This window comes from Aedes aegypti, chromosome 2 (assembly GCF_002204515.2).
Source record: "Aedes aegypti strain LVP_AGWG chromosome 2, AaegL5.0 Primary Assembly, whole genome shotgun sequence".
Classification (NCBI taxonomy): Eukaryota; Metazoa; Arthropoda; class Insecta; order Diptera; family Culicidae; genus Aedes; species Aedes aegypti.
In genome coordinates, this window is record NC_035108.1 from 356,701,076 (window position 1) to 356,724,406 (window position 23,331).

The 23,331-nt window shown below is 39.1% G+C and overlaps 1 protein-coding gene and 1 long non-coding RNA gene across 12 annotated transcripts in view; one reads left to right on the forward strand and one right to left on the reverse strand.

Annotated features, from left to right (window-relative positions):
* Nucleotides 1–20,938, forward strand: part of LOC5573391 (myosin-2 heavy chain) — a 36,409-nt gene extending 15,471 nt beyond the window's left edge. For 8 of the 11 annotated variants that reach the window (XM_021846366.1, XM_021846365.1, XM_021846369.1 and 5 more), the window contains 17 exons: nt 8,212–8,419; nt 8,482–8,728; nt 8,793–9,016; nt 9,077–10,512; nt 10,773–11,238; nt 11,294–11,618; nt 13,732–13,891; nt 13,982–14,133; nt 14,852–15,131; nt 15,190–15,581; nt 15,765–15,877; nt 18,019–18,931; nt 19,001–19,206; nt 19,261–19,393; nt 19,453–19,677; nt 20,289–20,543; nt 20,610–20,938. In XM_021846366.1, the coding sequence (XP_021702058.1) occupies nt 8,238–8,419; nt 8,482–8,728; nt 8,793–9,016; nt 9,077–10,512; nt 10,773–11,238; nt 11,294–11,618; nt 13,732–13,891; nt 13,982–14,133; nt 14,852–15,131; nt 15,190–15,581; nt 15,765–15,877; nt 18,019–18,931; nt 19,001–19,206; nt 19,261–19,393; nt 19,453–19,677; nt 20,289–20,543; nt 20,610–20,714 (5,814 nt within the window). In that variant the 5' untranslated portion in view covers nt 8,212–8,237 and the 3' untranslated portion in view covers nt 20,715–20,938. The remainder of the gene's footprint in view (nt 1–8,211; nt 8,420–8,481; nt 8,729–8,792; nt 9,017–9,076; nt 10,513–10,772; nt 11,239–11,293; nt 11,619–13,731; nt 13,892–13,981; nt 14,134–14,851; nt 15,132–15,189; nt 15,582–15,764; nt 15,878–18,018; nt 18,932–19,000; nt 19,207–19,260; nt 19,394–19,452; nt 19,678–20,288; nt 20,544–20,609) is intronic. The other 3 variants (XM_021846374.1, XM_021846375.1, XM_021846373.1) reach the window with 3 other exon arrangements.
* On the reverse strand, nt 1,711–21,845 carry LOC110676877. Its single transcript, XR_002500796.1, has 3 exons — nt 21,696–21,845; nt 18,091–18,094; nt 1,711–1,765 (listed from the first exon to the last, which is right to left on the reverse strand). It is a non-coding gene; the product is annotated as an uncharacterized LOC110676877 (long non-coding RNA).
* Nucleotides 21,846–23,331: the final 1,486 nt, after the last annotated feature.

A 23,331-nucleotide genomic window follows, 5' to 3' on the forward strand; every position in this document is an offset into this window, starting at 1 on the left:
TGATACTGAACGACATCGTGAATGTTGGCAATGATACAACTATCTAAGCCTTCAACAACGTACTTTGGATAATTTGAAGTACGGCGGCAAACCAAGATCGTGAATTGAACCTTACATGTTTGCAAAAGTTGGCCCATCATACAACACATATGCTAAGACGCTAACGAAGATACAACTAACGTTTGGGAACGTTGTCAATCAATCATCTATTTTTAGTTAAGTAGCACATTATAGTAACCTAAATTTATATTCCTCTTTTGCGTTGTTAATTTGTATTAATTTCAATTATATTGCGCTGAAGTGATTCGACATCGAAATATTAAATAAAGTTTTTTATAAATCATATTAAAAACTTGAACAGCACACGATTCACATATTGTTTGGATTACAGCCTCAAAATGTTATCAAAATTAATCTTAGAATCATTATCATAGCAATTCTGCGCTTGTTTTGTAGTCCGAGCAAATCTCAAGCAGTATAAGAGAAAATATCAATACAAGCCGAGATGCGAAATAGCTAACTAAAATTTGTTTCATTCACACACAGTTTACCCATTTCACTCGCAATGGCATAGCTTTCTGTCTCATGTTCGACGATGTTTTCTGAGATCATGCGCAGTGCACTAAACCTAACCTAGTTCACTAAGAATAGACAAACCGATTATCGCCTCTGGTTTATCGGGAATGCCGGCGTTTCTGCAAACTGTTGTCATGGTGTTTATATACAATTTACGTCACCCACATGTTGTCGTCAACGGACTTCCCACATTGATTGTTGTGGTTGGTGTTGTTGTGTTTAAATTTACTCACGTTATTCTCACGCAAGTGAAAGTCAACATGTGTTTGCGAAAGGAAGCGGACATCCGTGGCTTGTGGATAATTTTAGGACAAGCGCTTTCTTTATACATCAATGAAACTTCGGAACTGATTTTAAGCTTAGTTCCATAAGCAATTAAACAGTAAATTTAATATTAACATTATAAAATATTGAAATGAACATAGAACGAATATTCATTTCGAATTGTCAATTAGCACAATTCTAAAGCCAGAAAGTTTGCACTGGAAATTGAACAGTTCGAATGAGAAACGAATGTCGCCAGATTTGTGCTCATGAAAATTTGCGGAGAGGCTTCGTCTCATCTTCATCTTAACCATTAATGAGGTCGATGAAATCAAGCAAGTTCTTCTTCTTTCTGGCATTACATCCCCACTGGGACAGAGCCTGCTTCTCAGTTTAGTGTTCTTATGAGCACTTCCACAGTTATTAACTGAGAGCTTACTATGCCAATGACCATTTTGCATGCGTATATCGTGAGGTACGATGATACTTTATACCCTGGGATAATTTCCAACCCGAAAAGATCTTCGACCGGTGGGATTCGAACCCACGACCCTCAGCTTGGTCTTGCTGAATAGCTGCGCGTTTACCGCTACGGCTATCTGGGCACCTAAATCAAGCAAGTAATCAACTTTAATACTACATTGCATGGGGCCCAGATAGCCGTAGCGGTAAACGCGCGGCTTTTCAGCAAGACCAAGCTGAGGGTCGTGAGTTCGAATCCCACCGGTCGAGGGTCTTTTCGGGTTGGAAATTTTCTCGACTTCCCAGGGCATAGAGTATCTTCGTACCTGCCACACGATAAACGCATGCAAAAATGGTCATTGGCATAGTAAGCTCTCAGTTAATAACTGTGGAAGTGCTCATAAGAACACTAAGCTGAGAAGCAGGCTCTGTCCCAGTGGGGACGTAACGCCAGAAAGAAGAACTACATTGCATGATAGTGTTAGAGTCCGCGGCTACAAAGCAAAGCCATGCTGAAGGTGTCTGTGTTCGATTCCCGGTCGGTCCAGGATCTTTTCGTAAAGGAAATTTCCTTGACTTCCCTGGGCATAAAGTATCATCGTACATGTCACACGACATACGAATGCGAAAATGGCAAATTTGGCAAAGATAGCTCTCAAGTAATAACTGTGGAAGTGCTCATTGAACACTAAGCTGAGAAGCAGGCATTGTCCCAGTGAGGACGTTAATGCCAAGAAGAAGAAGTAAACAAAATTCTAACAAAGTTTTTGTTAAAATACTTACGAAGTAAGTATAACTCATTGCCTTACGAATGCGCTATACAGAGCTTCAATTAGACGTGTAATCACAGAGGTATGGACACAACACTTTTGTATGTTTTTGAGCGGTTGAACTCGAACTTTTGCAAGGGAGTGTAAGTAGGATAGCATCCCCAAGTACCGGATACCTACAGCGCCGGATTGGCCGCATCGCTTTTGTTTGAGTTTGACGTTTGCTCACTACCGCCACCTAGTTCGTGGTTGGCCATATAAAGTATTAAATATTCACGTGACTGTGTTTTAAATTAATACTTGTTCTAGCTCTTACGTCTATTTGTATGTGATATTTCCATTAGATAACCGTCGTTCAACGGTCGTTATTGATGCAATAAGCAAAATATCATATTTATTGTGTAGACATTTTCTGATTTCCTAATTTATTGTTAAAAAATGTTTCTATCGTGACGGGGTTAAACAATATGCTTTAAGGTGAAGATAATTCGAAGCCAAGCTTCAAATTTTCAAGAGCACGGATCTGGAGAATCAAACATCCGTTCAAGCTGAAAACTTAATCGATTGGTCACTCGCTGGTGGCTACCAATCGATTAGGTTTTTAGCTCAAACGGATGTTTGGTTCTCCAGATCCGTGCTCTTGAAAATTTCAACTTTGGCTTCGATTCATCTTCACCTTAAATACTCGATTTGATTTTCGAAACGGTAAAGTTACAAATAATTGTCTAGCATTGCTCTAATGAGATATTAAACTAGGACCAGAAGCAATTGCTTTCAGAAAAATCTACAGTCTATGTCAACTAACAACTTTCAGAATTAGCTATATGAGCCTTCCCCAAAGCTCATGGCTCAGTCCCTTGCTTTATAATTTTAATGTTCCAGATAATAACAACAGTTTTGAAGAACTATGCACGATTAGACAACTTACAGGTGAAGCTATAGTCCCTCTAAATAGCCCTCGAGAGGAAATCTTGCAAATATTATATAAAAATTGATATTCTATCCACTTGGGCTAGTCATTTAAAGATTGAGGAAAGTAAAATAGAAATTATAGTCTGTAGAATTGAAGTTAAGTCTAAGCTCTTGGTAAAAATTTCAGTATTTCAACAAAACCATGAAAAAACAAACCATGAAAAGAATATAATAAAAAAGAACAAATACACGACACTGAAGACGGCCTTACAGTTGAGGTCGAAATTTGCGTATCTGTCAAACGATACAAACTCTAGTGGAATTAAATGGTATAGTACTAAATTAGGTTTTTTCATCTACATAGAGAAGATTACAGTAAAATATGTAAATATCGAATTTTCGGTCGAATTTCGGATGTGTTTGATAGAATAGTAATCTCAGCACCATGATATTAAAATCAAGAAAAAGTGTGAATTACCGAGAAAGCTATGACAGTTTACAATTCAACTCAACGATGTGAAAGTAGGCCTTTGCCAAAACGACCAATTAGAAGTGGTCTTTTTTGACAGGTTTCATTTTTATACTTTGACCTGACACGTCTTGTCTTAGAGGTTGGCACCTACCAAGGGCGTTGGATTTCAGCTTTTAGTGTCCGATTGATCTTTGATTTTTACCACAGCTTGAAAGTTGTTTCAAATTTGCTAGGTTGAAAATTCAGAGCTTTTCATAAACATACTTTTAGATTGTAGCAAATTTAAGATTTTTACATATACGATAACATTTTTCATTTGACATAATTTGTGAATGGAAATATTTCGAGCAATATGTCCTTTCGCAAAATTGTGTAGTCTAATAAGACACACAAGTTTTTAAAATAACAATTTTCAGTTGAACTGATTATTTTGAAAATATATTTTTGTGTATTTGTGATTTTTCACAATAAACCCTTTTCCGTAATTCAAAATTTTGTGCGGTAAAAATTTCAGGTCAATCGGATCACTAAAAGCCGAAATCTAAACCTACAAACTTGACAATTTTGTATGAATGTACTGTACTTTAGTAGTTGCAGTACTGTATTTAAGCCAAATTTTTACCAAATTTAACAATAAGCATAAGCATTGATGACCGTACAACTCGTAGTTGCTACTCCGTAATTGACCGGAATATTTTTAGATTTATTTTTTTGAATAGGTTTTAATTAAGATTTATATTCAAAGGCGGCATCCACAAATTACGTAACGCTCGAAGGGGGGAGTGGTAAGCCCAAGCGTTACGTCCCATACAAAAAAAAAATAAAATTTACATACAAAAAGCATTACGGAGTGGAGAAGGGGGTCAAAAATTTCCAAATTTAGCTTTACGTAATAAATGGACGCTGCCAAATTTTATTTTATTTATTTCTTGTATTGGACTATATGATTCAGTTAACATTAGTTTCAATCACATTGAACTTTTTTTTGTCTGAAGCACCAAATACCACTATTTACTTTATTTGGGAATGCTGAATACATTGTCGTTTTCAAAAAATATCATAGCATGCAAGTTTCCAGTTTGTATGGCAATTTATTTGTTGAAATTACCACAGAATTCAAACTGTTGTGTTAAAAGCACTTGTCAACAATTTTCTTAATATTTTTGTCGCTGAAAAGTTATTTTTTGATGCTTTTGAAAAGTATTGATTTAGCCTGGCATATAAAAGAAACAAGGAAATTTCTATAGAGAGTGAAGGAATGTTGGAAAAATCGATTTGAACGAAGTTCAATCATGAAATTTTATCTAAACTATTTACCATATGAAAGTTAAAATTATACTTTGCGTGCTTGGTAGTCATTCACTAAAAAGTTTGATAAATTTTAGTTGTAGTTTCTGGACTGTCGTGAATTGCAAGTCAGTCCCCATATCTAAAAGTAGGCATTGAGGAAAAACACGTTGAAAACTGATATCAACTCAATTTGACTTGCGATTGATAGCGCAAGCTGGTTATCACCGATGCTAGAAATATCCAGAATAAGGGAAGGAGAAGGGAAATTTTATGTAATCATTTTCTAGGAATTCTGGACAAACATTTGAAAAGGGCCCAAGAGGTCTTGAGCCTTTTTTTAGAAACGTTGCTGTTGAGCCCTTCTTAGCCCGCAAACTAACACCACTATCAGAGAGATTGGCGTTAGCTCTACCTGATAGTGGTATTGGTGAGTGTGATCGAGTTGAATTGGGCTCAACAGCGTCTTGCAAAGGCAATGTTTACCAATGTCGATGTGCCCTTTTGAAATGTTTGTCCAGAATTAATAAAGGAATATCTTGCAGAAATTTTTACAACAATTTGGACAAGAAATTCTACAAAGTGTGCTTCAGGAGTTCTGTAGGAATTGCTCAACAGATCTTCAGGAATGCCTAAAGAAATCAACAATGTCAGTGGTCATCGCCAGCAGCACTACGCTCGTGCTGTGTATGATGAGCGAGCTTTGTTTAACCTTCATCCAGCCAACATACTTTTCACATGCAAAAACTACACTAAAATGTGCATAACTTTTTTGATTCTCGATGGATTTTGTTGAAATTTTCAGAACTTCCCGAAAAACTCTTCTAGTTTATGGTCCAGGACACTTGGGAATATGGTCCACGTGGTTCCGGAGTTATTCCGGATTGTCTTGGGGTACCAAAATTGGCCACATCGTCCATTCAACGGATATCTCAAAACCCAGATGAGCTAGAAGGTTGATGTCTTCGGCAAAGTTGTTCAGCAAACTAAGGGCTATCCGTTAGTAACAATCTTAATTGGGAATTTATCCGCTAGGTGGCGCCAGTTACAATTTTTCTTCAATCTTCTATATCTCAAGATCCTGATGAGCTAGAAGGTTGGTGTCTTCGGCAAAATTGTTCATCAGACTAAGGGCTATCTGGCAATAACAAAATTAGTTGAGAATTTCTCCGCTAGGTGGCGCTAGAAACAAATTTTCTTCAATCTTCTATATCTGATGAGCTAGAAGGTTGGTGTCTTCGGCGAAGTTGTTCAGCAGACCACATTTTAGTATTTTTTGCATGTGAACAGTATGTTGGCTGGATGAAGGTTAAGATGCGTATACTCAGTACACGCCGCTCTTGAGTTAATCCATGAAATAATCCAACCGGAGACGAGACTCGCGGAGACGGTCTTCTTTTTCTGCGATTGCTGAGTTTTTTTTCTTATTCCACTTAGTGTTGACATCAATCATGTGCAAGCCGTTCAAACCTGCACAAACTGAACTCCGATCCTCAAGATCGGTAGTCGAGAAGCTTAACCTCGGGGCTATATCTCATATGTAATTACTTGGCATCAAATGCGAATGTTGTTTGAAACACGACTGCGTTGATGACATTTGATAGCTGTTTTCTTCAATCATCATCCATCATTGAAAAAGCAAAGCTACTATGTTCAATTTTGTAACATGTCAGCAATTGCGCCATTTGGCAGCAGCTCTAAATGCAGGGGAATAAGGAATGTCGTACTTCCGACGATTTTTTACAATTTATCTGTAATTCGGATACAAAAATGATGTACTACAATAATGTTCAGAAATAACAAAGGAATGATACTACGGTTGAACTTTTATGATTAGGCATGCGGTTAAGAATCTTGTAGAACAAAAACTGTAGAGAAATGTATGTTTTACAGGTACTTTAATGAACAGAAATCAATTTTATGAGGTCAAAACCATCTCTAATCGGCATACAGTGTTCTCACAAGTTGTAAAGTACTAAAAATACGTTCAACTAGTGGTATTTATTTTGATTTTACTTTTTCCAAATCCTCGTTAGAATTTTTGGAATGTAAAAAATAGCCAAAAAACACAAATTCGACTTGAGGCACCTCCTAATCTTCTCCAAATTGGATGAAAATTTGTCTGGTAGCTTGTTTTAGTATTGCAACTAGGAGTAGGGGGTGACTGGTTGAATCCCAGAAATTTTGATTTTTGTGAAACTGTCTACTGCACATGAACATCTCAGCAAAAAACGATTGCATTTGCATCACACTGAAGCATAAACGGTCTTTTGAGTGAATTTTCGTGCCAGGAAACCTAGCACACATTATGAATAACTAGTCTTGTGTTAAGATTTATCAGCATATTTGCTCCGCTAACTGAGGTTTATAATAATAGTTTATTTCGAATACAATAATTGTCACTTTTTCAGTCATAAAATCGACGGGCTGCATTTGACGTTTCGTGATAGCGGAATCTGGGCTACATATGACGTTGATATTTTTCCTCTTCGCGAGTCTCTCTCAGATTCCAACCATTCTTTAGAACTCTCTTGAAAGTTCTCCATGTATGCATTATGATCATGGCAACTTATCCAAGAGCATCTATATCTGGTTATAGAAATTCTGTAGGAATGATGTCGCTTCGTGTTGAATCATGGGTTGCATTGAAAATCGCATTAATTAATATAGGCCACCAGAACCAGTTTCAGTCCCATTCCTAACTTTGATTTCTAAATTGGCCAATCACATTGATTTCTTGGAAGAGTGGCCAAATTAATAATACCCTGGCAAAATTAGGATTATAGAAGCTAGAACTATAAGAAACACGTTTTTTTTTGTATCAATTTGGACGACTAACGAGTTCTTCCATGTGAATGTGTTCTTCTAGACACGAAATGTAACACACTAATTTTCTGTGTAAAACTGTGTATAATCCGCTTTGACTACAATTGGCGCTATGGCTCGGTGCTTCTACCTTACCAGTCATCGTGCAAAATTCGGGCTCACTTCTCAGTATGGTGTAAGCTGTAGAAGTGTATCGAGAATAATTACTCATAAGAATTCATGACTACAGCGATTCTTTCAGGGTTTTCAATTGGATAACTGGAATAATTTTGCAAAATCTTATAATGGGTTTTCTCAAAGACCTTATAAGAATAGAAAAAAATGTCTGAGAAAATTAATTAGGGTATTTTGGGAGCAATTCGATGCCATTTTCTACACTAATTGTTGAAGTATTTCGGGATGAACTCTTGGTAGAATTTGTAATTTTAAACACTTTCAAATTCAAATAAACAATTTGTAACAGAAATAATTATAACCCAGGCATCAATGTTGAAAGTTTTTATGGGATTTTTGAATAATTTTGTTATGATATTACCGGATTCTTGTATAGAAATGAGTTGACAACAATCAAAATTGAAATTAATAAAAAAAAATATACGAAGATACAAAAACTCAATGACGATCTGATATCTCAATTTCCAGATTCGAAATAATCAAAACCACACACCATGTCGCACCTGTTTCCTAGTGCAAAGGGCGATCAGCTGTGCCCACTTGGGTTCCATCCTCAGGTTCGTTGGCCAACGCGTTGTAAGCGGTGCTTCCGTGACTACAAAGAGCACGGCAACAAACGAAATGGCGAAGACATCACAGCTTCCACTCCAGTCCTACCCGGCTCGTCCCAATCGCGGTATGTATATTAGAGTATGGATACTTTGGGTTATATGAATTATATGTCGTGTACTCCCTTAGAAGTCGTGATGGTGGTAGTAGCACAAGTTTGGACAAACCCGTGCGGAGCTGGACATCTACTCAGAACTTGTTCGTGTCCAACAATAACAACCACGGAAGCAGTAGTGATAGACCACCGGGACTTCCGCAGCGACCTGCATCCTGGGCCTCGACGCCCGACTTAGATAACATTCTACAGCAAGTGAAGGCAGATTTTACAGTTAATTTAACACTCCCACGAAGGAGGCATACTACCACATTCGAGAACGTAAGTTTATCAGGAGTGTATCGAAAACATGCGTTGCGTGACTGTAGATTATAATGTATTTCAGTTAGAAGAACCAGAAACGACGGTAACATTAAAAAGGCCCCCATTGCCGCCAATACTTAAAGTTGAACCAAAGGATGCCAAGAAGGAGTTGGAAAAGGCAGAGGACCAGGGAGTCGTTATAGAGAAGGGAGACTCCCTTGCCGAAAGAGTGCGTAAGATGAACCTGATCAAGCGTCAAGGCAGTGCTGAGCGAGATAGCCGGGAACGATCGGTGCCAATGAAAGAGTGAGTATGAGTTGTGATCGTTCAAATGGCCTGAGTTTAATTCTTATATTTAATTTTAAGGGAGGAAGAACCAAAATCGGCTCTTAAACCCGTTAAGACCATCGAACCGGAAAAGGTAGAACGTAAGCGTCGTATTAGGCCCATTCCAGAATCCAAAGTCGAGGAACCAATCAGTAAACCCCAGTTAACGCTAAGTAAAACTACAATCACTTCCACGAAACCCCTCGGAAGCACAACGCTAACACCTGTAAAAGAAAAGGAGGTCAAGAAACCCACTACTAGCGCAGAACCAGCGAAAGATTCCACGAAGATAATTCGTCGCCGGCGTGTTGATACGGGTCCATTTGAACCTTCCCCGAAACCAACAATAACCCCTACACCGAAGCCGATTATAACGCCAACCCCGAAACCTGATCCGATTGTGAACAATAGCAGTGATGATGTGAGGTTCCTGATATCCATCAAAGATAGTAAATCCAAACAGGACGAAGACCTCCACTCGATTACTACAGAGACTACAGAAACCACGATTGTCGACCATACTGATAATAGCGAGCTGCAAGAAGAGATCGAAAGTCTAAAACGGGAATTAGAAACAGTGAAAGCCAGGTGTGACAGAGCAGAACGGGAGAAGAGTGACATACTGTTACGTAGATTGGCGTCCATGGACACTGGCTCCAACAAGACAGCAGCCTCGGAAGCCCTCAAGCTACAGCAGAAGGTCAACGAACAGAAACAGATGCTAGAAGATCTGCAGGATGAGAAGAAGTTCTTGGCCACTAAAGTGAAAGAACTAGAATCGGACATCAAAATTCGCGGCGCCAAAAACGTGGAAGAACAGCTTAGGCAGAAGCTGGAACAAGCGGAAACTCTGTGCGAAGAGTTGATGGACGAAAATGAAGAAATCAAGCGTGAGCTGCGCAATATGGAATCCGAAATTGAAGAGATGCACGACAACTTCCGGGAAGAACAAGCTGACGAATACGCTTCATTGAAGAAAGAGCTTGATCAAACTACGAAGAATTGCCGTATTCTTTCGTTTAAACTGAAGAAATCGGACCGGAAAATCGAACAGCTGGAATCAGAAAAGGCAGCACTTGGGACCAATACGGATCTAGCTACGAAGGTAAAACAACTTGAGGACGAGCTGAAGGTCGCAAACGAAGTGGCGCGTCGTCTTCAAAGTGAGCTGGAACAAGCGGAATCTAATCCCACTACGCCAACGAAGAAGACGCCCAGCTTAGGCAAGATTGGAAAGTCAACTTCCGCGGATAACAAGATTTCACGAGCTTCGTTGACCCGGGGAGGATCACAGGAAGATCCGGTTCAGCTGCTGCGCGATCTGCAAGATTCTTTGGAACGGGAAGCCGATCTTCGTGAGCAATTGAAGTACGCCGAAGAGGAAGCCGAAAACCTCCGACGTAAATCGGGACGAATCGAGGATGACAACGAATCTCTGATGATGCAACTGAAGAAGATGGCTACAAAGGCGAGAAGTACTGGTTCCTTAGAATTCGTTTGTTTTCGTGTAATAAATTTACTAACATGTACTAATCCTAATGCGTTTTATTCTGTTATGCATAACATACTAATTATGAGTTTTGAGCACAAAATCGATGGAATCGACTTGTAAGTTGCACATCACAAGATCAAGAGTGTGCTCTGTGTGCCGATCGTTGTTCTATCGTTTTCCGTGCCAGTAGAGTAGTAATCGAGTTTTGGTTTTGTTTTCTTCGTCATCCGATCAAATCTTCAGCGAAAGGTATCTTCAATACAGGTCGAAAGCTTAGTCCTAGTCCTCCGAACCGTCGTCTAACTCCCGAAGGTCCAATGGAGAAAGACGAAGGCATATCCGATGAAGACGATCCCGCGGAGCTCAGACTGCAGTTGGAGCTTAACGAACAGGAAACGGCAGTTTTGCGACGGAAGATGGAGGAGTTGGAAATCGAGAATAAGCGAAGCCGTGAACACGTGAAGGAACTCCAGGAAAGCTTGATATCGAAAACGAAGGAAATGGATAAACAGAATAAGCTACCATCCCTGCTGGGATCGAAGAGTAGTGGAACGAAGGATCCTCTGGACGAGAAGAAGATCAAAGTGATGGAGGAGCAAATCAACGAACTGCGCATGAAGTTGATCGAGAAAGATCGTGAGGTGGAACGCGTGCAGGCTGAATTGAGCATTAGCAAAACGAAGGGCGGTAAATCGTTGGTGAAATCGAAGTGAGTAGCATGAGATACTGTTAATTGAGTAAATTTGAATTGGATATTTTTGCAGATCTTTGGATGCAGATCAACAGGTTTTGGATCTGAAGCGTCAATTGCAGGTCATTGAACAGGAAGCTAATGTTCTGCGACAGAAAACGCAAACTTTGGAGCAAGAAAATGAGAAGTACACTGCGGAGATCAAGCAACTTCAGCAGACCAAATCGAAAACTGGCGACGCAGAAACCAAGAAACTGAACAACACCATTCAAGAGCTGCAAAAAGAGAAGAGTGATCTAGAGGGCAAATTGAAACGCATTACGGCGGAATCCTCTGCTAGTTTACCTTCGAGGACACCGAAAACACCCAACGATATGCACACCAAGCTGCAATTGAAGGTATGACATTAATAATCAATCTTCTGCTTGGCTTTAAGCTCCCACCAGAATAGAGTATGCTTTCCAGCTTCATGACCGACCGGGAATAGAACCTAGGTATCTTTAGCTACTTTGTAGAAACGGACTTCATAACAAGGCCAGCAATTGCTTATCTATATATTGACTCAAGTCACTAGTATTTTGATGGTACACCACAATAGATCAACTTAATGGTCGCAGTGGAATCATGTCCCCAAAGAGGAAAAAAAAAAAAAAATTCATGGTATAAAGCAAATTCCGTCTAATTGGGACATATTATGTATCCGGTAGAAATCAAGACCAACGTTTATTCATAATTATTATTGTTTTCTCGGGCCCCGTGCGTCGCGACTAATATGTGAATAGAGCTGCAACGCCACACAAAAAATGGTTTCAAAATGCGGCGAGTTGAGGCGCGTCGCGAGTCGCACTGGCGCGATCCGGTTTGGTGGCGGTGCGACAATATTATACCAAGAAGATTTTTGCTATAAACCAAAAAAAAGCATATTTTGCTAGAAACCAAATAAGCGAGTCAAAACAATATTATCGCATCAACTATGTCACATTGCGACTCTCATTCCTAATTTTTCTTTTTATCGTCGTCAACATCCATAATCACACATTTCTTGACTTCCCTAAACGTGGAGGACCTACATCTATCCGTTGACCATATTTTAAAAGTGATGTCTGCTGAAAACCGATGGTCTAATGCAGTAATTTATAAACTTCACCATACTTTGTCATATTAATACCACCCGGAAATTGGCTTCCAAGGTTTATCAATTATACCAATTTTATTCTGTGATGCACAGAACTTTGAACAAATACTTCGCCTATTTTAATTATTGTTTTTTTTAACATGTAATTTACTGAATTACCACCTTTCTACCATAGATTATGCTTGAGCTTTAACCCTCTCTTTCCCATGGTAGCTCCAGAGCTCCACTAGTTTTCGACGAACTGGAGACAAACCGAATTAGATGATTACTTAGTAATAATTACTAGAATATTTTTATATACTCATCAGATTAATCCAAAAGTAAACTGACTGTTTCAATAATAAAACTATTGATAAACAATCAATTTACTATTGAAAAACAATCAAAAACTTTTTTACCGAATTCGAAAAATTAAGACCATTTGCAACATTGTTTGTTCAAGTACTTTTGATAAAAACGCTTTTTTCGTAAAGAAATAGTCGATCAAAGTCGTGGGAAAGAGAGGGTTAAAACTTTAATTGATTCAAATGGTGTTATAAACCACCATCTCCCAAACTGATGTTGTTATATTCCGTCTTGTCTGAGCACAGCCGTTCAAGTGTTCATCTTAGTGCTGCTTCTACCTTCCAGTCACTTTATTTCCTCTCAACGATATATAGGGGTAGTCGGGGCGGTTTGGCCAATGGGGTGGAATGAGCACCCCTTGAAAACTACATAAATTCTTGAAATTTTATCTGAAATAACATGCAACCCCAAAGCTGATGAGGAAATGAAACAATAGGCATGTTATAAGTCAGTGTTCAAAACTCAAAGAAAAATAAATAAATGATGTTCGAAAAAACTGCCCATATTGCCCCGAATGGCTCTTTTAAATTTCATCATTTCAGAATGATGATGTTTGACTGTTAGAATGTTCTTAAAAAATTATATCTTCTTGTAGGGAGTGTTTATATATAGTTATAACTTTGAAGTGTAGTAACAACATATTTGAATTGTTAGATTATATGAGATTATTTTGCAATCAAAAATGGGGTGCTCATATCACCCCATCAGTAAAAAATCGATCCGAAAAATGACAAAATTTTGAAAATTCAATCATTCATCCGTGAACTTTATAAGACAAGGGAAATCATGTGGATCTAATGTATTCATCTGAAAATTGTTGGAAATCATGCAAATATTCGAAAAATTCATAATATTTTCAGCACTTTTATCGACTTTTCCTTAAGATGGCCAAACTGCCCCACTTTCCCCTACTCACATACCCATATCTAATGTAGCGGGACACAAAACTAATGTTTCATGAGGAATTTAAAATTTTTATATAAATATGAGATATTGTATAAATAATCACATGAACATTTTAATAATTTCAGAGAATGGTTGACGAGTGCGAGAATGAAATCAACGAGTTGCGTGCCATTGTGGGGCGATCCGGCGCCATGAACATGACTACTTTGGAGAACGAGAAGAAGAAACTACAAGCCGACTTGGCCGAGTCCAAGGAACAACGAACGAAACTGGAAGCCGAAATAAGTAAGTGTGGACGGAGTTTTCGTAGTTATTATTCTTTTATTAAAACAAATTCCTAATTTCAACGGAACATTTTGATTTTGTTGAATTTAGGAAAGCTAGCTGCTCCCAAGGTTTCCTCAGAGCTTCAAGCGATCAAACTGAACGAGGCCCAACGTACGGTTCAGAAGTTGGAGGATGAAAACAAAAAGCAAAACGATAAAATCAAAGTCCTGGAAGAGAAGATTAGTAAAATTACTACCACCGTAAGTATGTTTCTTTAATTTGTGAGCACTTGCCTTTCATAGATGTTCAGAGGTTTTGCAAAGGGTGATATCGTGAAAGTATCCAATTAATCCTCGGATGCATTGCTCGTATTGTTGGTCGATCCCGTTTCGTTAGATGAGGCGTCCCCGCATTCTTCGAAGTGCACCTGTTTCTGAGCATTTTCGGATTCGGTTCCATCCGAAACCGAATGAATAGATAGCTTTTTTGTGAGCCTTTTGATTTCTTGTGCACCATCTCCCACGGTGTCTAGTTTACCGACGCTTTCTTTGGATATTTGACTGGCGCGAGACGAAGGGCGGCTTCGATGTCCTCCACGCTTGGCAACAAACGGACTACCCTTGACCGGCTTAAATCCAGGACCGGTTACTTTGGATGCAATCAGTCCGAATTCCACAATTTCCCCATCTCCTATCGACTTGGTAAAGTGGTTCCGATTCGGCTTAAAGATACAGCTCTTGTGTACGAAAATATCTTCACCAGTGTCATGCCGAGTAATGAAGCCGAAACCGTCCTTTGCGTTGAACCATTTGACCGTTCCGGTTATTCGCTTGCTCCTTTTGATACTGTCTTGGGGTTTCGAAGGGGACTCTGACTCAACAGTGTCCGGTTGGGCATTTTCAGTTACCGGTTCTTGAGAAGCCATGATTCTTCGTTTTCTACAAGTTTCGAAGATGTTGATTATCACATTTATTGTAGATGAAAACGGCAGAGTCAAACAAAACTCAGTTAGAAAATCAGTTGAAAACCGAGAAGGATAAGTTGGATGAGGCCGAGCAGGATTTGAACAGTTTGCGTAAAGAGAAATCGAAGATTGAAGGCAAAATTCTTGGCTTAGAAAAGGAATTAAGGGAAGAGCGACGAAAGACGGTTGAAGTTAGAGAAGATCTGGAAAGAGAAATTGCTAACTTGAAGAGGAAGTCTATGTCTAACGATCCATCCGCTCTGAGAATCCAAGAGTTGAGTCAGAAGAACGATGGTGAGCTAATCAATAGAAAACTGTTATATTCAACTAATTCAAATATTTTCCAAAATAGATTTGATGTCGAAACTTGAAGATGAAACTAGAAGATACCAGCAGCTTATATCAAAACACGAGTTGCTGGAAGAAGATCACGTCATGCTGAAGGCGCAGATGGAGTCCGAAAAGCAGAAGCTCCTGGAACTGGACGTCCTGAGAAATAAGCTAACCCAAGCGGACACTATCGAGGCTCGACTGGTGAAAGAGAATACAAACCTCAGTCGAAAGTGTGTCGAAATGCAGAAGAATATCGCTGCCCTGGAAAGTGCCGCTGACAGTCGAATGGCTGGTTTGGAGTTGGAGAAAAATCGACTGAAGAGCTCGTTGGAGGATAAACAGCGGGAGTATGAGCATCTGTGTCAGGAGAATGAAATGAACGCCTATCAAGTAGCGCAGTTGAGGAAAGACGTGAGTTTGTTTAACCTTCCAGTCGTCGCGCGGTTTGCCTCCGTTAGAACCACCGCGCTGCTGTTGTGTACGTAAAGTGAGGTTTTTTCAGCGGTGTTGTACAAAATACAACAGCGCGACGACTGAAGTGTTAACGCCGATAGTATCAGAGAAGAACACTATTTAGATTTCCGTTTCTTTCAGAATGATGATCTTAGAGGCAAACTAGACGACTACGAGAGAATCAACAAAGCTCAGCGAACCTTAAGTGAACACAACTCTCACTTAGAACAAGAGCTTAAAAAGCTCCATGTACAGTAAGTTTCCAACTAATATCTGCTTGCTTTCCAGCGACCAAGAACTTTTAGCAATTGGTTTATTAGCTTAGCTTAGCTTAGACTGACTACACATATTAATGGTTGCTATTCCGTGATTGACCGAAGTCAGTGAAAATGCACAAAGAATCAACTAGAACTTTGGCTGGGATTGGCCATAATCTTCTTCAGTGTGCATAATTCAGTGCCTCTATTTAAACAAGGTCAATAACGGCGCCGGCCACGTCCTTGCAGTCAGGTGGAATTGGGGGAAGGAATGTTAGTGTGTAACCTTTGCTATTTGGAGACCGTGTTTGCCTCTGCATCTCCACAAAGGTTACTGGAAGGGATGTTTGTTAATGGGGATGATCGTTGGGTCAAAGGACATTCCTACAGCTGTCAGGACGAAAGCATGTGTTATTATATTTTATTTATTTGGGACAATACTGTTTTGCTAGAAATAGCTCAGTTTTATAAATGGAGCCACTAAACAACAAGGGACATGAATCAGCATCAATGAATAGGGTTCACCCACAAATTTCATAACGCTTAAAATAGTCATTATTGACCCTCACCCACCCCTCTGTAACGCTTTTTATATTCATATTCAGCAAATTTAGTATGAGCTGTAACATTTTGAGGATACCCACCCACCCCGTTCAGCGTTATGCAATTTATTAACAAATCCATAGAGTGTGAAGATCTCTATCGTCGTTTATCTGTGGGCTGAACAAGCAACGCATAGATAACTTTCGTTTCAGATTCAAGTCGACAGAGAAGTCTTAGGATTTGGAACTCCGAAGAAAGAAACTTGGGAATTATCTTCTGATAAATTGTTCAGAGTAAACTTTAATCTATTAAGTTTGTTATTAAACAGCTCAATTTTCGCTTACCCATAAACATGAAGTCATGAATTGTTGACGTATATTTCGCCTGTGCAATTTTTTGCACTATAACGGAAAGTTAACAATATGAATCCTTTCCTCTCTAGACAGCTTGATATGCTGATCGAAAAAAGAAGTTTGAATTAGAATAATAAAAACTAGTACCTAGAACATTACTGCTCTGCTATTTAAGTTTACCATTTTTCTGATAAAAAGTGACTGTTCCTGCTTAATGCATCGCAGTAACGCAGCAGCTGTCCTAGTAGTCCAGAAACAACGAAACTAACATCCAAGTTTGCTATAAATACTGCTCTAATTTGAACTAAAGGTCATTGTAATTTAAACCACCAAAGCGAATACATCCAAAGTTCAGACAAACTCAAAATGACTCACTCAATTCATCTCTGCTATCTAACAGTGACTTTAATGACTCGCCGACTTTAATGACCAGTCCTGTTATTGGCACATCGATCCTACTACAAAACGGATAACGGTCGACAATAATCGTTATGATGCTAAAGGCAAGGAATTTATTATAAAGAATAGTGCTATATTGCTATCTATGATCAATCCATCGAAGATAAATAAAATTAAAAGAAACAAACATTAGATTATATAATAACATAATAAAACGAAAAAAAAAACATGTATTGTTGGCTACCAGAAAAAGTGGGGCAGAGTGATAACTTTATACCCATGATTTTGAAGAAAATTGTTCAAAACCTTCCAAGTTATAGTATTTTTAGCAGAGTAAAATCGTCTTGGATATCCTTCTTCTTCTTGGATATTAACGGATTAAATTAGTATAGCATAGTTAGTATAGCTATAGACGGCATGTAACATTGAAAATATTTTTTTTCGGATTGAACTCCAAGTTTGAAGTGTTATATGACCTACTTTCGTAAACATGGATTAAATCGGCTACGTTTTGAAAACTGTTAAGACTAGCAAAGAAATATTCAGGATTCTCTATCATTACAATTTTTGGCGTTAGTTAACGTTCAACGTTCTGTCATCGTAATCATCGTCATCATCGAAACTTCAAAAGCAGTTTTTCTGTACAAATCTGAAAATTATTCGATGAAAATGTGTTCACTGTGTTTCGTGTGGAGAATATAATACAGTGAACACATTTTCCTGTAAATTTCCTTGATCTTGAACGAAAAAACTGCTTTTAAAAATTCCGAAATCAATGACGGATCCTGCCCCCTTAACCTAAACTAATCATCATTTACTATAATATTTGCCTTTCTATTTTAGATTGGAAACAGCGGAAATGAACGTGAAATCCGAAGTGGCCGCTACCCGTTTGCGGTACGAACAGCAAGTGACGAACCTGCATAACGAGTTGACCGGATTGCAGAGGCAATGCGAGCGATTCAAGCGGGATCGTGATACGTTCAAGCAACTGGTGGAAGCCGCCCAGAAACAGATCGGTGACATGAAAGCTAATCGACGCAGTTTAGCGTCGGTGACGAGCAGTAGCGGCGACGACGATGATAAGTCAAAGATCATTGCACTGGAACAGCAGATAGGCTGTCTTGAGGATGAACTCAGTGAAGCACGCCTGGAAGCTAGCAAGGTGCGAACGGAGCTAATTTCCGAACTGAGTGCTTCCGAGATCAAGATTTCCGAGATGCAGTCGAAGATCAACGAACTTGAGGAGGAGAAGATTATCAGCGGTGGCAAGAGCAAGGTGCCAGGCACAAAGACAAGACTGGAGCTTTCGTGGCAGAAGGAACGTGAGGATCTACAGAGATTGGTGCAGGAGACTTCAACGCTCGCTAGGGATCTCCGACAGACACTGTTCGAGGTGGAAAGAGAAAGGGATAAGGAAAAGCTGGAATCTAAGCGTAAGATAGACCAGATCAAAAAGACAACCGAAGAAGAGATTGAAGAGGGCAGAAGGAAAGTCACCGAATTGCAGAGTGATCTGCTGGAGCTTCGGGATGCGCATGCCAAGCTGAGAACGGCCAACGAAAAGCTAAGACGTGACCGGGAACGTTCTGAGCGTGAACGCGAAAGCGCCACTAGGCGAAGACTTGAAGTAGAAGGCGATCGTAGAATAGGAGCTCTGCTGCAAACGGTGGATGAGCTGGTGAAACTTGCGCCAGAGCTTCAGAGGGCATCGAGCAGGCAAGAGCCTACCACCACAACTACAAGCACAGGAAAGGTGAGTGGCTAATCAAGCATTAAACTTTAGAATTAACGATACCAATGATGATATTTCATCCTTATACAGACCATCAGTGCAAATGCACCCATTCCAACACCTCCGATGCGCCACAAGAGTCCTTCGCCCGGCCCAGGCGGAGCAACCCCACAGTCACCGACAGTGATAGCAGTATTAACAAGACTAGCAGAAGCGTCAGACGACTTGAGACGGTACCAACGGATGTGCGATGAGGAAAAAGACAGGGATCGTATGAGACGTGGTGGAATGCGAAGGTAAGTTGCATTTCAATATAGTGTTGGGTAGAGTCTAACCCAAATGTCTTCTAGAGCTGCTTCCCAAGAAAACGACTCCATAGAAGGCCACACGGGTAGACCAGTGATGAGAATCAACCGCAATGGAGGAAGTTTGTACAAGAAGAGCTTATCGTTGGATCAATCACTACAGATTGAACAGCAAGGGGTTGGTATTCTACAAACTTGACAATTGTAAACTAGAACTAACAGTGCATTCATTTATAGCAACTCATCTGGAAGGAAGGCGACGACAGCATGTCTTCACTGCAATCTTTGGACTCCGAATACGGGGCCAGGTTTCAACGGGATTCGAGTTTAGATTCGCGCCTTTCGGGTGGATCAACTCAAAGCGATATGCCAAGGATGAGAAAGAAGAAACGTGGCCTTATGGGTAAACTGAGAAGTTTGAGTCTAACCAGAGGAAGCAAGGGAAGCGAAAGTGATTTTTCGGTAAGACGCCATATAATAGTGTTCCAAAATTTTACTTTGTCAGAAAACTTGGGAGCTTTGGAGGCTGCCAAATGGTAGCTCAGGATATGGTCGGTGTTCAGACAGACCGGACTAGACGATATTTTGGCCTTGCAAAGATTAGTCAAGGACTCCATCAATTCTGATTTTTCCGATGCTATTTTGATACAGTTGGTTCATCAAACAGATAAGTTACATTATTACAGCAAATAATGCCAATAGTCTGTTATTCCGAACGCTTGGGGTACGTTTTTCTGAAATCATTCAAAAAACACTTGGTTCAGTCTGTCTGGACACCGACCATATTAGAATCAAACTCTTGTATGGGATGAATTTTCTGAAATGACCTTTTAATAATCTTTAAATTAGAGGAAGAAATTTTTGAAAAAAAAAAAAATAGTGACTAACATAAAATACATCAGCAAAATTGCTGTATGTTCTCATTTTTGGGAAAAAGTGCGTTCGAAGTTCCTAGAATTGAGATACACTGTACGGAGGTTAAGCCTCCAAGTTTTCTGACGATGTAAATTTTTGGGACACCCTTGCATATGAAGATTTTCTACTTAAAATTACTACTAATCCCAACCCAACAGATGCAAGGGTCCGACTCGGATCTCAGCATGGCGGGTGATATTCGTTCCAGTAAGAGTAATCTAAAGGGCAAGCTGTCCGGAATGTTCCGGCGAGCGGGATCCTCATCCCGGGCAAACAGTAGCGAGGCGCTCGATCGAGAGCTTCAACGACCGGTTGCCATTCAGACTTTGGGTAACGGTCCAACCGCAGCACTGGCCGCAGGACAGGGACCACCGCCTCGACCGGTATCCGCCAGTAATCCGCATTTGGCAAGAGTAAGTGAAAATGAAATAAATTTTCGTGCAGGTGCAAATATAATACGACCATACTTAATCTTTTAGCAGGCAGGAAAGCCACCCACCCCATCGATGGCACCCACCCAGCGAAGAAGGGTAGTCGCATCGTCCCAGCCGGCCCCTTCGAATTCTGGGACACTTCCAAAATAATAATTTGCAATAAAAAGGCAGTAATACAATGACTCAAATTCGTACAGGCTACTGTTTTTACAGCAACTTGGTAAAAAACTATCAAATGTTAAATAGCACTTTATCAATAACGAAGGTCATAGGTATCATATATTATCCGGCATCTATAAACTGTTCATATCTACTATCATCTTGTGATAATGGAAAAGTATTGAATTTGAGTCTTAATTTAATGCAATTCCATATTTGTACACCAATAAAAATTCAAACACACAACGCTTAAAACTTTTTTTCAATACTACGATTTGAGTACGGTTTTCGGCAAAGTTGTAGCTGACGAATGTATCTTACAGTATCAGCATAGCTCTAACCCTCAAAAGCACATGGGCAAGCACTATGACCGATGAAATGGCATGCTTTTCTCATAGTAATTTTCATGCAAATTTTGAAGGGCTTGTGCAGTCTCAGTTTTCATCCAAATGAGCTCAAACTTAGGAGAACACTCAGAATTTGATCTAGAATTGAATAAGCGGTGTGGAGCAAAACGATTATACACATATACCTTGCTGTCCATTGCTCCAAATCTCTTATATTAACAATTAGGTTTCTAATCAATTAAATACTTGATAATCAATAATTAATTTCCTTTGAATTGATATTGAAACTACCAAAACTTTATAATACAATGTTTTCCATAATTTCTTGTAGAATATCCATAGACTTCTATCAATAACTGCCGTTTTCAGGTGAATAATGACGTGGAATTTGTCGAATACCAATAAATTATTTGTTTTCTATGTGCTTCACCAAATTTCAAAAATGTCATTCTTTGAAATGACTTTGTTTCATCGAATGATTATTGAAACACGTTTAAGATCAAGTTTTGCTCAAAACATTAGATGATTTTGTACTGTATTTATATCAAGGGTCTGAAACTATAATTTTATCATAAGAATAAAAGTTTGTTGCTCTACTTTTAACTTCCGAAAACAAATTTGTAACTCGCTTCGATTGAGCAATACTTCTACGTAGCAGTACTGGCTAGAAAATCTATTTATCTAGCAACGTATCAAGTACAATCTGTTCCCTAGGTGTATAATCAATTTGTCGGCGTTCAGACCAAGTGTTTTTCATGGTTTCAGGAAAATGTGCTCCAGGGATTGGAAATATTAAAATATTTGCATTACTTGCTGTAATAATGGAAATTTATCATACGGCTATATGAAAATAGCACAGGAAAAATCAGAATTTACGAAGTCAACATATCTTTAAAAAGCCAAAATATAATTTAGTCCGGTCTGTTGGAATTCCGACCAATTTATGCTAATATGATAGAAACTTTCATAAACTGCGCCTTTTTAATGAATATTTTGCGATCTCCGTAATAACTATTTTATCTCTATCTAATACAACTGAACGATGTTATAAAAGATTTGAGCAGTTTTAAAGAACATTAGAATTCCAAATTTTTTATGTAACAATTTTGATAGGTGTACGAAATTGGGTCAATTTTAGACACAAATTTATTATCTTACCATTAATCCAAATATGGAAGCATATTGAAACAGTTGCATATATGGTACCTGTGCCCTTCATTAGGCTTCATTCACAAATTTCATAACGCCAAAAATGGCCATTTTCGACACCCACCCACCCCCTCATAACGCTTTTGGAATGAATATTTTACAAATTTTGTATTAACCGTAACAGCACAGGGACACCCACCCAGAATGTATTTTAAAATCGATGTAGGTGAAAAGCACGAATCGAACCTACAAGGCTTTTGTGCCAATTATCGGATTTTCATACGAAGTATGCCAAAACCATATGATTAGGGCGAACACTAGTGATAGGTTGAAAAAATGGTGCTCTTCCCTATCATTCAATAGATTTACCAACGTGAAGTAGAAACAGTTTGCTGTACGAATACGAAATTGAGTCACTGTACATAATCTAATGGCGGAACACATCAGATAAAGGACATAACCACATTTTTAGTGTAGAACATTATCTGGAGCCCCATTTATTGGATACTTTGAATCGAGATGCACCAATATTATTCAGTTTTTTCTCTCTAGTTGTTATTGCAAAAAGTTGTTGAAATACGAACAAATAAATTATTGAAAAAGTGACTACTTACGGGTTTCTCTAACTGAAGCAGCCTTGGACGTGTAAGTTCGGATGGTGTTCCGGAAAGCAGCCAAAAACTTCACAAAATATCACAAATTTTCACTTTTCATTCAAATCTGCTAAATTTTCAAACTCACAAAAACATTTCCGCAACCAGATCGCAGCAGGTTATGATATCTACGATGCGCAGGGTAGCGTCCTCAAAGCTTACGAGAAAAGCTCTCAGGGGTGCGTTTAACTTGAACAAAATAGGGATGCATGTTTGTTTGTTTGTTTCAAAAAATCGATAAGATAATACATATGACACATATCTTGCATAACTTAAGCCCTCAGTACACTGTTTGTCAAGTGTGCAAATTTTTCCGCACGCATAAACCAACATGCAAACATCGGTCTCAACAATGACAAAACATCTGAAGTGTCAAGTGGATATTGAAGTGTTAGTTTATGCGTGTGGAAAAATTTGCACACTTGGCAAAGAGTGTACTGAGGGCTTTACAATCTCGCC